General features: G+C 43.8%; 1 protein-coding gene across 6 annotated transcripts in view; it reads right to left on the bottom strand.

Moving 5' to 3' along the window:
* Window positions 1-17,503, bottom strand: part of DOCK6 (dedicator of cytokinesis 6) — a 91,189-nt gene that overhangs the window by 55,996 nt on the left and 17,690 nt on the right. For all 6 annotated transcript variants that reach the window (XM_075859021.1, XM_075859020.1, XM_075859019.1 and 3 more), the window contains exons 2-6: window positions 5,644-5,734; window positions 5,385-5,560; window positions 4,472-4,540; window positions 3,843-3,972; window positions 1,244-1,456 (exon numbers count right to left, since the gene is read on the bottom strand). In XM_075859021.1, the coding sequence (XP_075715136.1) occupies window positions 1,244-1,456; window positions 3,843-3,972; window positions 4,472-4,540; window positions 5,385-5,560; window positions 5,644-5,734 (679 nt within the window). The remainder of the gene's footprint in view (window positions 1-1,243; window positions 1,457-3,842; window positions 3,973-4,471; window positions 4,541-5,384; window positions 5,561-5,643; window positions 5,735-17,503) is intronic.

Genomic DNA, 17,503 nt, shown 5'->3' on the forward strand with positions numbered 1-17,503 from the left:
CTGTAATAAGATGTTACGGGGTAATAAGAGGATCAGGAGCCGGGTTACTGTAATAAGATGTTACAGGGGTAATAAGAGGATCAGGAGCCGGGTTACTGTAATAAGGTGTTACAGGGGTAATAAGAGGATCAGGAGCCGGGTTACTATAATAAGATGTTACAGGGTAATAAGAGGCTCAGGAGCCGGGTTACTGTAATAAGATGTTACAGGGTAATAAGAGGATCAGGAGCCGGGTTACTATAATAAGATGTTACAGGGTAATAAGAGGAGCAGGAGCCGGGTTACTGTAATAAGATGTTACAGGGTAATAAGAGGATCAGGAGCCGGGTTACTGTAATAAGATGTTACAGGGTAATAAGAGGATCAGGAGCCGGGTTACTGTAATAAGGTGTTACAGGGTAATAAGAGGATCAGGAGCCGGGTTACTGTAATAAGATGTTACAGGGTAATAAGAGGATCAGGAGCCGGGTTACTGTAATAAGATGTTACAGGGGTAATAAGAGGATCAGGAGCCGGGTTACTGTAATAAGATGTTACAGGGGTAATAAGAGGATCAGGAGCCGGGTTACTGTAATAAGATGTTACAGGGTAATAAGAGGATCAGGAGCCGGGTTACTGTAATAAGATGTTACAGGGTAATAAGAGGATCAGGAGCCGGGTTACTGTAATAAGATGTTACAGGGTAATAAGAGGATCAGGAGCCGGGTTACTGTAATAAGATGTTACAGGGGTTATAAGAGGATCAGGAGCCGGGTTACTGTAATAAGATGTTACAGGGTAATAAGAGGCTCAGGAGCCGGGTTACTGTAATAAGATGTTACAGGGTAATAAGAGGATCAGGAGCCGGGTTACTGTAATAAGATGTTACAGGGTAATAAGAGGATCAGGAGCCGGGTTACTGTAATAAGATGTTACAGGGGTAATAAGAGGATCAGGAGCGGGGTTACTATAATAAGATGTTACACGGTAATAAGAGGATCAGGAGCCGGGTTACTGTAATAAGATGTTACAGGGTAATAAGAGGATCAGGAGCCGGGTTACTGTAATAAGAGGTTATAAGAGGCTCAGGAGCCGGGTTACTGTAGTAAGAGGTTATAAGAGGATCAGGAGCCGGGTTACTGTAATAAGATGTTAGAAGAGGCTCAGGAGCCGGGTTACTGTAATAAGATGTTAGAAGAGGCTCAGGAGCCGGGTTACTGTAATAAGATGTTAGAAGAGGCTCAGGAGCAGTACTCAGCATTACCTCATCAGGGGCAGGGTATAAAGCCAGGATGTGAGGGTGTCTGTTCTCTCTCCTCTGCTCCTCATTGATCCGATCCATCTCCTCAGGAAGGGCTCTGTCCAGCAAGTTCGGGAGTAAGGGATCAGGTGCAGAGTTCTTTAAATCAAATATACTAGAGGCCCAGCTGCCCCGTGGTGTGTCATCCATGGATGCAGATGCCCTTTTTTTGTCCTCCTATTGCAGCAAGGGAAGAGAAAGCATTAACCTAGGCCAACATCCCTCATCATCCTTTGCACAGGCGCACCACCACCTGTAACACACTTTGCGGCTTTCTCTTCCTTATTATTAGGGTATGTGCACACGACCACTTTTCAGACGTAATGGAGGCGTTTTACACCTCGAATTACACCTGAAAAGACGGCTCCAATACGTCGGCAAACATCTGCCCATTGCTTGCAATGGGTCTTACGATGTTCTGTGCAGACGAGCTGTCATTTTACGCGTCGCTGTCAAAAGACGACGCGTAAAATTACGGCCGCGTCAAAGTGCAGGACACTTCTTGGGACGTAATTGGAGCAGTTTTTCATTGACTACAATGAAGAACAGCTCCAATTACGTCCGTAAAAGACCCTGCGAAAAACGCGTGCACTTGTAAAAACGTCTGAAATTACGGAGCTGGTTTCAGGAGAAACAGCTCCTGAATTTCAGACGTATTTGGCGTTGTCGTGTGCACATACCCTTAGAGTAGCTGGATTACTGTAAGGGCGGATTTAGACGAGCGTGTGCGTTTTGCGTGCGCAAAAGGCACTTAACAGCTCCGTGTGTCATCACCATATTATGCGCGGTTGCGTGATTTTCGCACAGCCGCCATCATGATGACATGATGCTTTTCTGTTTTCATTCATACTTTTCACGGCTGTTGCGCGAATCACGCGCGTCCCACGGAAGTGCTTCCGTGTGGAGCGCGTGATTTTCACGCACCCATTGACTTCAATGGGTGCGTGATGCGCGAAATACGCACAAAGAACGGACATGTCGTGAGTTTTAGGCAGCGGACTCACGCTGCGCAAAAATCACGGACTGTCTGCACGGCCCCATAGACTAACATAGGTCCGTGCGAGGCGCGTGAAAATCCTGCGCGTTGCACGGACGTATTTTACGTTCGTCTGAATAAGCCCTAAGCGTTCGAACATTTAGTGGCAGAAGTTAAAGACGCTCTGTCACCACATTATAAGTGGCCTATGTTGTACATGATGTGATCGGCGCTGTAATGTAGATTACAGCAGTGTTTTTTATTTAGAAAAACTATCATTTGTGACGCAGTTATGACCTATTTTAGCTTTATGCTAATGAGTTTGTTAATGGACAACTGGGCGTGTTTTACTTTTTGACCAAGTGGGCGTTGTGAATAGAAGTGTATGACACTGACCAATCAGCGTCATACACTTCTCTCCATTCATTTACACAGCTCCATCTTACTAGATCACTATGTGCAGCCACATACACACACATTAACGTTACTCAAGTTTCCCAACAGTGAATAGACATCACTAGCAGCCAGGACGTGATGTCTATTCAGAATCCTGACACTTCGGTAACGTTTGTGTGAAATTTACAGCACAGGAAGCGCAGTCTCGCGAGATTACGCTGTAAACTGTTGTTTAAAACTAGATTACGCTTGCTGTGCTGTAGTGTCGGGATTGTGTTAGCGAAGTGTTAGGATTGTGAATACACATCATGTCCTGGCTGGAGGTAATGTATATTCACTGTCAGGACACTTCAGTAACGTTAATGTGTGTATGGGGCTGCACATAGTGATCTAGTAAGATCACTATGTGCTGTGTAAATGAATGGAGAGAAGTGTATGACGCTGATTGGTCACTGATTGGTCAGCGTCATACACTCCTCTGTACAACGCCCACTTGGTCATAAAGTAAAAACACGCCCAGTTGTCCATTAAAAAAGTCATTAGCATAAAGCTAAATTCGTTCAGAACTCCGTCAAAAATGATCGTTTTTCTAAATAAAAAACACTGCTGTAATCTACATTACAGCACCAATCACATTATGTACAAGATAGGCCACTTATAATGTGGTGACAGAGACTCTTTAAATAACTCGCAATGCCTAATAAAAGCTGCAGGACATTATACTTTGGGTTTCTGGGATATTCGAGCTACCATTCTAGTAACCCCAAAAGATAACTCTTAAAGGAACACTCCATGCCTCAGGCAGGGCCTGAGGGGGTGGGGCATAACACCCAAGGAGTTAAACAGCAAACAGAGAATCCGTGTCATGTACCACCTCCTCAGGCCCTGCATTAGGGACAACATAGCATATCCATAGCAGATTTGCCTGGAGCTTTGCTTTAGAAAAAATTCCAATAATCAATCGGCAAGCTACGATCAAAGGACCTCCGGTCTCCCGATAGGTGAAGGTTTCAGGGAACATCCCTTTAAATGGAAACTTCTGTAATTTTCAAGAGCACTGCTTGTTGTCGCTTAATGGAAAAAAAAAATATTTGGTTTATATTCAGAGGCTGAAAACCAGTCTTGATCAGGTCATCACACAGCTGCAGGGCATAACACATATGGACCCACATGGGCAGCTCAAAAAAATACCTGCTCCTCTGCACATCCCTTCTCTTCGACAGTCTCATCCAGTTCATAGATCTGTCGGGTCAGGTTATTCTGACGCTGTCTTTGCCGCTCAGAGGTGATCGGGGTGTACGCGGTGCTCAGTTTCTGTGACCTGATTGGTGGATAACAATGTAATGGGGGTTGTATCAAATGCCACCCACGGGATATTGATGCTCGATGTAGCAGGGCCCCCCTTCACCAAATTATTCTTCCCATTTTCCTCCTTCACATATTAAAGTGCAAGCTCTTTCTACCAATTATTCCAACTGGCATATCCAAATTGCAGGCAGATGTCTTGCAGATCCACGTCTTGCACCAGTATTATAAACATTGCTGAGTGTAAGCTCTTCTGCCCATAACTACTCCACCTAATCAATTCCTTCCCAATTTGCAGTCTTCCTTATTCTTACATTACAAGCCCCCTATATAATAGAACAGTGGTCGCCAACCGGTGGTTCTACAGCGGATGCAAAACTACAACTCCCAGCATGCCCTGACAGCCTTCAGTTGTAGTTTTGCAATTACTGGAGAGCCACAGGTTGGAGACCAATGCATTAGTGCGCGTGTTTTCCTGCAGGACACTTCTAGTCACTTCGCAAATAATCACTTACCTCCTCTGCACAATCACCCAGTCGTGAGTATACACCTTTAAGGCATCTCGGACACGAGCGTCCAGCTTCCTATCAACAAAAAAAAAAAAAAAAAAGGGGAACAAATTTACAGAACTGAAAAGATACATGTAGGACCAACGCCGCTTAAGTCTTATCTCAGACCAACAGTTTCCAGAGAGAGATCAGACCCCTTTGGCACTGTTCAGAGATTTCTACATCTGGAAATAAGCAAAGGCCATTGTAATCAATGAGAGTTTTGTCAAGGACATTCTTACACGTGTCGGTGACACGTGAGGAGGTTGAGCTATAAGCAGCGGTTTGGTGGGGTCCTCCCAACGGTGACATGAAGGGACCGCTGGTCACCAGTGATTTTTGATTCCTAACAAAATAGTTGTTCTTTGCATTATCAAGTACCAACTGGTGTCCGTGATGTCTCAGGCAGGTACACGACGGATCCAACGGGTCCGGTATTCCGTTCTGCTCCGGTGATGGCGCACAACAACGGAAAATCCGAACGCAGATATGAACAGACCCTAAGGCACTCCCAAAATGTGCCCACTCAGCTGTGCCAAGTGACCAGGTGGTGGGCACGTCTCAGAGCCAACAAAGCATAAGGGCATCTATGTTCTATTATAGCCAGAAAAACTATTGAAAAATTTAAATCCCAGGTCCAGCAAAATCCTGTAGATATTGCTGTACCATGAAGAGGCCGTCATTTCAAGCAGACAGGGAGTAATACCCGACATTACCGAACAGATAACAAAAAGGTTTACCCCAGGATCCGCTACAGGTGTATATGGATTGTGGGCCCCATCTACCCCACCACTGCTTAACAAAGCCCCGCAAGTCTAGCGGACCCAGCTTTCTCCAACAGGAACTTAACCCGCCCCTCCATCCATTCCTATCATCTCACCCTTCTTCCGGGGCCGCAGGTTCTAGAGTGCGGCATTCTCTTGGCTCATACAAGATCTCAATGTCATCAGGAGGAAAATCATATAGCTTCCTCAAGGCTTCACATTCTGAATCTGGGGGGTGGTTCGCCAAATAAACCTCAAAATCCAGGGGGTCTACTACATCTGAGAGCGGAACCTGTAACAGAGGTATGTAGATACATATGGGTGAGACGGAAAAAGATCACAAAATAAAACAATAGCTGAAAGTATGAGACTCACAGACGGTGTCCCCCCGGTGCGTTTCTTGGATAGCTGCGGAGACCCTCCATACTCTCTAGAGACTTGCTTCCGAACTTCAGATGCCACAGTCCTGTAATAAAAAACAGAAACTCATATTAACATATCAGGCAACAAAACAGGATTACGTTGGGGTTATCCATGCAGGTCCAAGATAAGAAACGAGACTAAAATGTGGCCCCGAGGCAGGCGAATGGCCCCTCCTCCGAAACCCCTGTGGCACGAATCCTTTCATTGCAATGTGATCTCTCAAACGAAGCATTCAATTCCAAAAGCAAATATTACTCATATCATTATATACAAGATGTATAATATACACCGGCTGGACATATATAAATTATATACCGCAGATGCCCAGGTTATACCAGCATGCTCCATATCACTATATACAAGAAGATGTATAACTTATACCAGCTGTACATATATAATTATATACAGAAGATACCCAGGTTATACCAGCATGGTCCATATCACTACATACTAAAACATGTATAACTTATACCAGATGTACATATATAATTATATACCGCAGATGCCCAGGTTATACCAGCATGCTCCATATCACTATATACAAGAAGATGTATAACTTATACCAGCTGTACATATATAAATTATATACCGCAGATGCCCAGGTTATACCAGCATGCTCCATATCACTATATACAAGAAGATGTATAACTTATACCAGCTGTACATATATAATTATATACAGAAGATACCCAGGTTATACCAGCATGGTCCATATCACTACATACTAAAACATGTATAACTTATACCAGATGTACATATATAATTATATACAGAAGATACCCAGGTTATACCAGCATGCTCCATATCACTATATACTAAAAGATGTATAACTTATACCAGCTGTACATATATAATTATATACAGAAGATGCCCAGGTTATACCAGCATGCTCCATATCACTATATACAAGAAGATATATAACTTATACCAGCTGTACATATATAATTATATACAGAAGATACCCAGGTTATACCAGCATGCTCCATATCACTATATACAAGAAGATGTATAACTTATACCTGCTGTTCATATATAATTATATGCAGAAGATACCCAGGTTATACCAGCATGCTCCATATCACTATATACAAGAAGATATATAACTTATACCAGCTGAACATATATAGTTATATACAGAAGATACCCAGGTTATACCAGCATGCTCCATATAACTATATACAAGAAGATATATAACTTATACCAGCTGTACATATATAATTATATACAGAAGATACCCAGGTTATACCAGCATGCTCCATATCACTATATACAAGAAGATGTATAACTTACACCTGCTGTACATCTATAATTATATACAGAAGATACCCAGGTTATACCAGCATGCTCCATATCACTATATACAGAAGATGTATAACTTATACCAGCTGTACATATATAATTATATACAGAAGATACCCAGGTTATACCAGCATGCTCCATATCACTATATACAAGAAGATGTATAACTTATACCAGCTGTACATATATAATTATATACAGAAGATCCCCAGGTTATACCAGCATGCTCCATATCACTATATACACAAGAAGATGCGTACACCAGTTCTGTGTATATAATGATCAGTCAGCGGCCGGGTTATTACAGCCGGATATAATTATTATTGTGGTTAGTCTATAGTCAATACACAGTCTCCTCTGCATCAGGAAGTTTTGTGTTCATCCTTCAGACCAATATATAAAGGTGCAGGTCACCACTTATAGAACCAGTTCTTTGAGATTTTAAATAAATAAATCGTAATCATTGTATAATGAAGAGCCCCGCAGCTTATACTTTCAATTCCTCACCACTTTCAAGAGCTCTGCTCGAGGTCAGTGAATGGGAGCAATCTTGTTTACATCCAGTGGCTTAAAGCCAGAACAGACCAAATATGCCTTACAGCTGAGAGTTCGTTACAATTGAATCCAGACAGTCCTCTGTGAACCAAATACTACAGAAACACAAATCTCTCTTTCCTGATCGTTTGCTAGAATTTATCAGCGCAAGCATCATGTATCCTATAGTCTAGACTAGATGCAATTGTAACAAACCGGCAGCTGTAAACAGAAGTAGATCAGGAAGAGTTTTCGTTCAAGGTTCTGGATGTATACATGAATTCACTGACAGCAAGCAGAGATCTGGTGAGAAATTAAAGCATCTGATAGATTAGAACATTTTATTATACAGTTATTAGATTAGGTGAACACTCAGAAATTCAAATCTACGCCTATGAGCAGACAGATATGCGCCATAACTTACGCCAGATCCTAGGGTAAGTTTCGATAAATCTGTCGTGCCGATGGAGGCCCCATCCCCTATGGCAAAGAACGACCCCTTTTTCTTCCCACATTTGAAAAGTGCCGAGAAAAGTCTCAAATTAAAAAATTTTGCGCAAAAGCTGTGTGCGCCAAAATGTGTGGCTTTTTTTTGCCAGAAAACGAGCAAAAATTTGTTTATATTTTTCCTTCAACGGGTTCAGTCGGGCGCCGCTGGTGTCCATAATGCGATGGATCTGGAAACTCCATTTTGTTCAGGGTTCTGCTACTCTGATGCAGCAGAATAACGGAAATCTTAGCGCAGAAGTAAACCCACCCTTAGGAGATAAGTTAAGGGAGGACCTACATATACGTATCCCCCAGCTCCTCTTTAATTACAGGTATTGTTCTACACGACAGATCCATAGCTCCCCGCGGAGTCTGACGCACGTCAGCAGGAGGACGCCTGCACGCTTAGTAACCCACCGTGAGCCACTGACACACTTCCAGTCATTATACCCTCAGAGGAAGCGTGCGCAAAAAGGGTCCGGAAAGTAGGGGACTATAACAGAGGACTTAATAGCATTACATGTCTCCCGCCCTGCAGGGCTTATCCGCTATTGTGAGGAAGCGAGCCGGTCTGACAACCGCGAAACGAAGAGAATGAGAGGGATAGAGAGAGTGAAAGAGTGGAATCTGTAACCAGACAGAAGAAGAACAATACATGTAGAGCTGTATCACACATAAAAGGCTTAGATACACCAGCACATTGACCAGATCACACAGGATAGGCTTAGCTACACTGTACTTAGAGAATTATGTTGCGAGTAATGGGATAGGGGACAACTTGTCGCAGAGTGGAGTACGGTGACATCTGATATATTTAGAGATTTGCGCATTAAACCGCCACATTTAGCATGCCGTTTACGCCAGGATTTGATGTAAACTGCGAAAAAAGTCGCAAGTCTCAACGTGGGACAAATTTTTCTCGCAAAGTGAGCGTGGCCACCAAGGAGACGTAATTTTATTCAAATTAATTAAGCTGGAAGTCTGAAAAACGGTGCCAATTTTGTCGCAAATCTACATGTGTTTAGAGCAGGCATAGATTTGCTTTTTTCGGATTCTCAGACAGTACAAAATGTGCCAAATGCATAAACGGATGCGCTCGTTTTAATAAAAAAATGGTCACAAATCAATCTTGGCCATTATTTCCATTTGTTATATTGGTACACATTATTGAAATCAAAGCAAAAAACACACTGCAAAATTCAAGAATTTTAAGTCCCAAAAGTTTCATATAGATGGGTATTAGAACTTTTCTAAAATACATATAACGCCTCATGCACACGGCCGTTGTGCCACTCGGGCCATTTGACGCCATCCGAATGGCACCCGATAGTCTTCACAGACCCATTCACTTTAGCAAGTGAATCGGGTCCGATCAGAGTCTCCGAGAAAAGATAGGACATGTTCTATCTTTCCTCGGATCACCAACGGGACGGAGCCAGCGCACATGGTCGTGTGCATGAGGAGTCAGACCTATTGCACACGACCGTGGCAATTTTGCGGTCTGCAAAACAACAGATCCGTAGTCTGTATTTGCTGCCCATTTGGCCCCAAAAAAAACTTCTGTAGTGCATCTGTGAGTGATCAATATTCACAGATCCGCAAAAAAGGGGGGGCTGGAATTGATGTTACTAGACGGCCACAACGCCCTAAGTAGGTCACATGATCGCTGAATCACATGATTTCCTCTGCGTCGCTTGGAAATGTATCTGCAATTTTCACGTTCCCATAGACTAGTATTATCAAATTTGTAAATGTCCTAAGGTTTTGCGGCCCGGAATCGCGTCCCCCATATGGATCCTTGAACATCAAGGCTTTGTGCATGGGGCCACATTAATGAACGGGTCCATGTGCTAGCTGTAAAGTTGCGGATAGAATGCGGACAAAGAGCTACGTTGTGTGCATTATGTCCACACGGCTTATTTTCGGCCGTTTTTCGGGCCGTAAACGGCCGAAAAGTCGTAAGCAGAACGCCTCCAAACATCTGCCCATTGATTTCAATGGGAAAACGGCATTCTCTTCCGACGGGCTGTTTTTTAAAAAAAAAAAAAAATGCTCAAAAAACGGCCCTAAAAAAGCAGCGAAAAACGCAAGTTGCTAAAAACACGGCTGAAAATCAGGAGCTGTTTTCCCTTGAAAACAGCTCCGTATTTTCAGATGTTTTTGGTTAAGCGTGTGAACATACCCAAATCTTTTCTCCTTAGCAACGTCAGCTAGAGGTCACCAGCTGAGTGGTACAAAATAGAAAATGCCTTTTCACCTACTTTACATAATAAAAATGTGGCCTAAACTAAGTCTCCGTGGAGACCGCAGCTATCTTTATCACTTTCCAAATTTAGCGTGCGGCAAGAAAAGCTGCAAATTTCTTCACAATTTTTTCTGCTACAGTTTATGCCAAAGCCTGGCGTAAATCTGCATACTAAATGTGGGCCTACATGTCTGACCACCATAGTCTCCTTGTCTTTCTGCCTGGGATCGGCCTCCCTTTCTACCTCACGTCATGTACAGTGAGGGAGGGACATGCCCATTCCGGACATTTCCACTCTTCACTGTCCCATATCATCATCCGAGGCCATACACACCTCAATACATTCATATGGGATCAATGACCTCATCTCTCCACTCTATTGTAATCCTGTCGGCTTTAGTAAATCACATGCACTTTAAAAAGATCATAAGAACGAGACACTGCACTACAGCGGCCATTTTGTAGGCAGTACAAGTATTTACTAGAACTATATTTCTGTTTATGGAGCGGTGTAAGAGCTTCTTTATTATTAGGGTTATTTATTGGTACCATTTTGGGCAAATACGACTTTTTCATCACTTATTACATTTTTTGAGTTTTTTTTCTTTTTATGGCATTCAAAACGCGTTAGATCACTGATACATTAGACTGCAACACTTGTGTTTCGGTATTTTTACGGTCTCCTATTAAGGGATTAATAGGAGGAGGAGGAGAGACCTGCTGGGGATGCCATGACAACCATCGCCACACTGCAATCGCATTGCAGAGGGGGCGATGAGATGACAGAGGGATCCCCCCCGCTTTCTTACGGCTTAGATACCGTGATCACTATTGACCGCAGTTTTTAAGGCCCCATGCACACGAACGTGTTTTTGCGTCCGCAATTCATCCGCAAAAATGTGGGTGAATTGCAGACCCATTCATTTCTATGAGCCCACGCACACGACCCTGGTTTCCACGGTCCGTGCATAGGCCGGGAGCCCGGGCTGCAAAAAAATAAATAGGACAAGACATTATATTGTGCAGATTTGCGGTTCGGGCTAATTGAAATCAATGAGTGCATGAGGCCTTCATGTTTAAACAGCCTGGATTGTAGGGTGTAGTAAACTACTCACACCCGCAGCGGGTTCAGCCCGTGAGCCCGCTCCATACGTAGAAAACTTCGTACAATTAAGTCATGGCGGCTCCCGTTCTCATTCTCTATGGGGATGTATGTGTCGTATTCCATCTCTGTATGTGTCGTTAATGTATGAAGCGGCCTCTGTCACTATAAACTAAAAAGTCTCTGGCACCACTGGCCAGGAGTTTTATGTTTTACCTTATCCTTTGATATGACAGCACCCTATAGAAGATTTATGTGTATTTATACAGTATATTCTCCATTCTCCTCTGCCAAAGAGGCCCACATAGCAACCAGAAGGCACTTACTGTCACAAAAGCCAAGTAATGACTATGGGGGCCCCACAATGATAGAATGTGAGGGAGGGTCTGAGCTCAGACCAGAAATATGTGCCTGTGCCCCCACCATTACAGCTTACATATGTAGGCCTTAAACCTGCCAGCTACTAGCGGGTACAACTTCGGACTACGTATACAGTAATAGTGTCAGGGCAGGGTGTATTCAGATGTTGCGGTTGTGGTGCAGTCAGTACCGCACCGGAAAAAAATGCATCAGAAAACCGAATGCAATTTTACAGTGATTTGGTGCGTTTTCCGATGCGGTTGCATTTTTGTTACCACAACAAAAAACGCATCAAATTGTGGTAAAAAAACGCATTGGGTTCTCGGAAACGGATTTCCGATGTGATTCCAACCGAGTCCCTGCGAGATACAAAGACTGTTCTAGAGACGGCATAACCTTCACTAGTATTTCTGGCAGTGAAGGAGTTAACAGTGACTGGAGCCGCTCCCTGTATTCACCTGTTCTGCTCTCCTTACATAGAACAGGTGTATCCCAAAACTGCTCAAGTATACACACCCCGAGCACAGTGTGTGGTAATACAGGCCTCATTTATCAATGTATTTGCTCCTTGGTGGACTTTACTTAAAAATAATGTCTTATCTGTACGACACATTTATTAACCATTTGCGCGATGCACAGCCGTCCATGTCACACAGCTCCCTCCTGTGTCGCCCCGTTGTGGAAGGGACGGACACCATTATTATTATTATTTTTTTTACATAATTTCCCAAAACTTCCGAATGAATCATTGTGAATATCTGCACACACCCATTCTCACTCCACATAGTAACATGTATACAGCTGCAGGCTATATGGTGTAACCCATCCCCCATGTCAGAGAAACCAAACGTCTCATATATATCAAAACAATGGCAGAGAAACGTGGACCATGTCACCCACAGCAACCAATCAGAAGCCGCGTTTCATTTTACCAGTGCAGATTAGAAAATGAGTGGTGATTGCTGATTGGTTGCTATGGGCAACAAGGCCACATTTCTCTACGATTGTTTTGCACAATGCCTTGTATGTAGCCACATTGTATGGAATTTATATATTTGGGTTGCTATCTGGAGACGTCTCCATTACACCTGAATCATACGGAGTACGGTGGTGCTTGAGGCCTAAATATAGTCTCCGGTGTAGACTTACTAAACCCAAGGGTTCATTCACACGCTGTGGTTGAGGTGCACATTGAAAAAACCGCATACGAAAACCACATGCGTTTTTACAGCAATTTAGTGCATTTCTCAATGCGGTTGCATTTTTTAACGCAACCGCATCGAGAAACACAGTAAGTCGCGGCAAAAACACGCGGTTTTTCGATGTGGTTCTAAGCACACCTTAACACGTGAATGAACCTTTACACACAGATTACCTGCTTAGTCAGAGACTATGGAACTGACGGAGATAGCCAAGTCCAGCGATCGTGCATCTCCATCATATACTTTGAATGAAGCAGCAGCGCGCATGCATGACCGCCATTCCGTTTAAACTCCTCACCACTGAGGTGGGTGCAGTGAGGAGGAATGGGAGGCTCGGGACCCCATTCCAGTGATCGTAGGGGTCCCAGGGAGCAGACATTTATCACCTATCCTGTGCATAGCAGATAAATGTCGATCTTGGGACAACCACTTTAAAGGGTCAACACACATTTGCGTGCAGCAAAACCGAAGCGTAATACAGTACCAGATTCCAGGAATTCATGTAAATGATACGGTATTTTTCACACACGTAAATTGACCTGCGGTGCAGATTTTAGAATCCGCAGCATGTCAGTTTATCCTGCGTTTCTGCTTGCGAATTGTATCTGCCTAGTGCTGAGAAAAAAAAAAAAAAAAATAGAACCAAAACCCGCAGCGTGAAAACACGCTGAAAAAAGCAAAGTGTAAAAACCTCACTGGAAAACGCATCGAAAAATGCACGATTAAGTTTGGTTTTTACCTGCAAATTTCCTGCGTATTTAAGTGTGTTTGGTGCGGATTTTCCACTCAAAATACGCAACGCGGGCATGAATTTCTGCAACGGAATGATGTGCGGAAATTCCGCAGCATTTACAGTAGCAGCAAAGTGGATGACATTCAGAAAATCTCATGCACACGCTGCGAAAAAAAAAAAAAAAAGCAGAGTAAATGTTAATAACTTGACCCGCGGATCCGCAGCATGTCAATTTATGCTGCGTTTATGTTGATTTTCCGTTGCGGGTTTTCCTCATTGTATTGTCCTGCAGTTTCCTGGTCGGAGACAGTGATTTTTACGCAGTGTATCCGTCCTGTGGGAACCCGGCCTAAGGGTATGTTCCCACACACCGGATACGCTGCAGATTTTCTGCAAGAGAAAGGCTGCGTTCTCATGGGGCGGATACGTTGCGTAAAAGCACGCAGGGTATCCGGCCTGTGCAATGCAGGGAATTCCGGGCGAAAAAGCACACCAAACTGTGGTGCAGTTTTACGGCCGGAATGTCCGCTGCGGAAAACTCCTGAATTAACCGGCCTGGCAGTGGGCCGGCCTCCTGGGATGACATTTCATCCGAGGAGACCGCTGCAGCGGCGGTCACATGGGATGAAGAGTCATCCCAGGAGACCGGCCCTCTGACATCATACAGGCCGGCCTCCTAGGATGATGTTTCATGTGGAAACATCACATTATTTACGCAACGTGTGAACTGACCCAAAATCTGCAGCAGACTCTCCAGAAAAACGCCGGTAAATCAGTCACAGAAATCGGCACCAAATAGTGCGTTTTTCCTTACTGCGGACACGCTGCGTTTTTTCTGCAGCGGTTTTACCTGCGGATTTAGTGTTAAACATTGGTTATAGCAAAGTATATGTGCATGTGCGGATTCCCAGTGTTTTTTATGGAGTTTCCGCTGCGTAAACGCTGTAAAATCCGCAACATAAATCTGTTGCAGAATTTCTGCTCCCCATGGAAGTCTACGGGCCAAACACACAGCATCTCCGCACGGAACCCACAGCATAAATTGACATGTTGCGGAATTGAAAAACGCACCTTAGAACACTTTCCACACGACTTGCGCAATTCTTCTCAAAGCACGGGCATGAGATTTTCTAAATCTTCTCTGCTACTGTAAATGCTGCCGAAATTCCGCACAGAATTCGGTTGTGGAAATTCCGCAGCGTTCACGCTATGTGGGAACCCGGCCTAAAATGTAAATTTATGCTGTGGATTTGCTGCGCATTTGTCACAGAATATCCCCAGTGAGTTCAATAGGGAAGTCAAATGTTTGAGCAATTTTCCGCAATTACGCTGCATATTCTCAGCCAATTACATAGGATAAAAAGAAATAAAGCCTATACCTCACACGGCGCACTGCCATTACAATTCCCTGGTCGTCCGGGCTGCACTGTGTCCGGTGGTCTCCTGTGATGACTTTTTAAATCACACTTGACCCCTGCAACCAATCACAGTTCACATGTAACGACATGAAACGTCATCACAGGACACCCCCAAACACAGAGCAGCTTGAAGAGCATGGATGCGTTGCTATGGCACGGGAGGGGAGCGTAGAATTTTCTGGCTGCCATTTTCCACAATGCACAATCCGGCAAAATATACGCATCAGATTTACAATTTGGTGCAAATATTTGTCAGGATGTTCTGGGTCCTATGTATGCTGCAGACACTTCTGCAGTGTATATGCCCAGCGTGGACATATCCTAAGGCCGGGTTCCCACGGGTCGGATACACGGTCTAAAAACTGCGCCGCGTATCCGACCTGGAAACCGCACCACATTTTGGTGACGTTTTTGGGACTAAATTTCCGCTGCATAAAAAAACCAAAACGTACACTTTACTCAAACTCCTATAATGTGTAACTGACATACACCGCTCTCCCATTTGTTGCAGTATTGAACGACTGCACTCATTCCTAGTCACATGACACGCGTTACGCCATTAACCCCCTGTACATGTCGCTGACAATCACACATCACAACAGGTGGCTCAGCCAGTTTTATATTACGTGTGTGTGAAGATAACCAACATCTACCGTAGGTGCAAAGTACACGGCTCTAATAACATGTGTTAAAGTCAATCAGCAGGCGAAAACGTGAGACTTCATTTTATTTCTCCCCCAGCAGATTACTGAAGCTGCACGGTTCCAGAGATTAGGGGGGGGGGGGGGTCCCTGCATGTCACCCTGAGACTCCAAAGATAGTACTGCCTAAACTGGGTACAATAACCACCCACCAAAAATAACACGTTGCGCTGTTTAAGCACCTGTGGTCATTGCTGCGCGATGCGTTTAGGAGCATTTCAGGGGGGGGGGGGGGGAGAGTTTAAAACTGTCACCAATTAGTTAAAAGTCTATAGTAAACTTTGAGAAAGTCTAGCTTTTTTTGGGTCAAAATGGCGTCCGTACATAAATTCAAAAACGCATGTACCAACTAACACTAAATCAAAAAATAAAAATACATTTTAAAAAAAACACATGTCCATCATGTTCTACCAGGGGAGGGGAGATTCTCATTTTCCCAGGTGTCTGATGGGCAAATCTGTGATAATGCCCAAACCCCATACACAATAGGAAGATTCATCATTCAAAACCTTAGGAAAGTTTGTGACAACCTCTATAGAAGGTTTACGGGTCCCTTCACACGTTGCGGTTGAGGTGTGCGGTGAGAACTGCATCGACAAAATGTATCCGAAAACCGACTGCGATTTGGTGAAATTTTGATGCAATGGTCAAGCACATGCGGTTTTCAGATGCATTCTTGCGATACGGTTCTAACCGCAATGTGTGAATAGATCCTAACGCCCCATGCACACATAGCGTATTTGCTGCGGAATTAGAGTCTGGCGTTTCTGCAGCATAAATTGCAACGCTGCAGATTCAGAAGCCGCACCACAGGTCTATTTCCACGTCTTTTCGATTTTTTTTTTCTGAATTTTTTTTTAAAATCCCATCCACTTTGCTGCTACTGTAATACGCTGCATAATTTCCACATGAAAAATCTGGACGTAAATTCCACATATACGCAACGCGTAGACGGGGCTTTATGGTGCTCAATGGCCTCACCAATCTTATCCTGAAACAGATACAACTGAACACCATTCTCGAACATGACAAACATGACAACTCACGGACTTCTATTTACATGCGATTACCATCTCTTAATATAAATCACTACATGCATTATGATAGAACTAGGAGTAAGACGAGGTTGCGGAGTAGAGCAGTACAGAGCACGACCAGCTGCTATCACCAGGACTCGGCACAATACGGCTCTGTGCCCTCACAAACTGCTTTGCAAACAAAATACCCAATAGCATTACTCATCACACCCCGTCCACCGTCAGCGAAGATCCTACGGATAACATCGGACGCATGGATAATGTCAAGTTTATGTGGCCATTACTAGTGGATTATCCAGACATCCCGGAACAGCGGCGGATGCAGTGAAATATTATGGCTTTTCTTGCCAAGTATTTAACTAGATAATAAAATGGGTGTTCTACACGCCAAGACGATTTACATTCGATGCCACAATGACACGAACCTAGAGACCAGGTACCCTATAAGTCTGCGGAAAGAATGCGCAATTGTGCATGCCAAATTAAAATTGCGCACCCTTTCAGGATTGGCTGAGAGGGATCGCCTGACCGGGTCCACAATTATTTTTATTTATTTTTTGCGATAATTGCGAGTCGATTGTGATATTTCCCATATAGGATTCGAATATAATTACACAATATAATATCACAACATTGCAAGATATCAAAATGCAATTTTTTATATTTTCCCCGTCAAAAAGTAGGCTCCTCCT

This window comes from Rhinoderma darwinii, chromosome 3 (genome assembly GCF_050947455.1).
Source record: "Rhinoderma darwinii isolate aRhiDar2 chromosome 3, aRhiDar2.hap1, whole genome shotgun sequence".
Taxonomy (NCBI): Eukaryota; Metazoa; Chordata; class Amphibia; order Anura; family Rhinodermatidae; genus Rhinoderma; species Rhinoderma darwinii.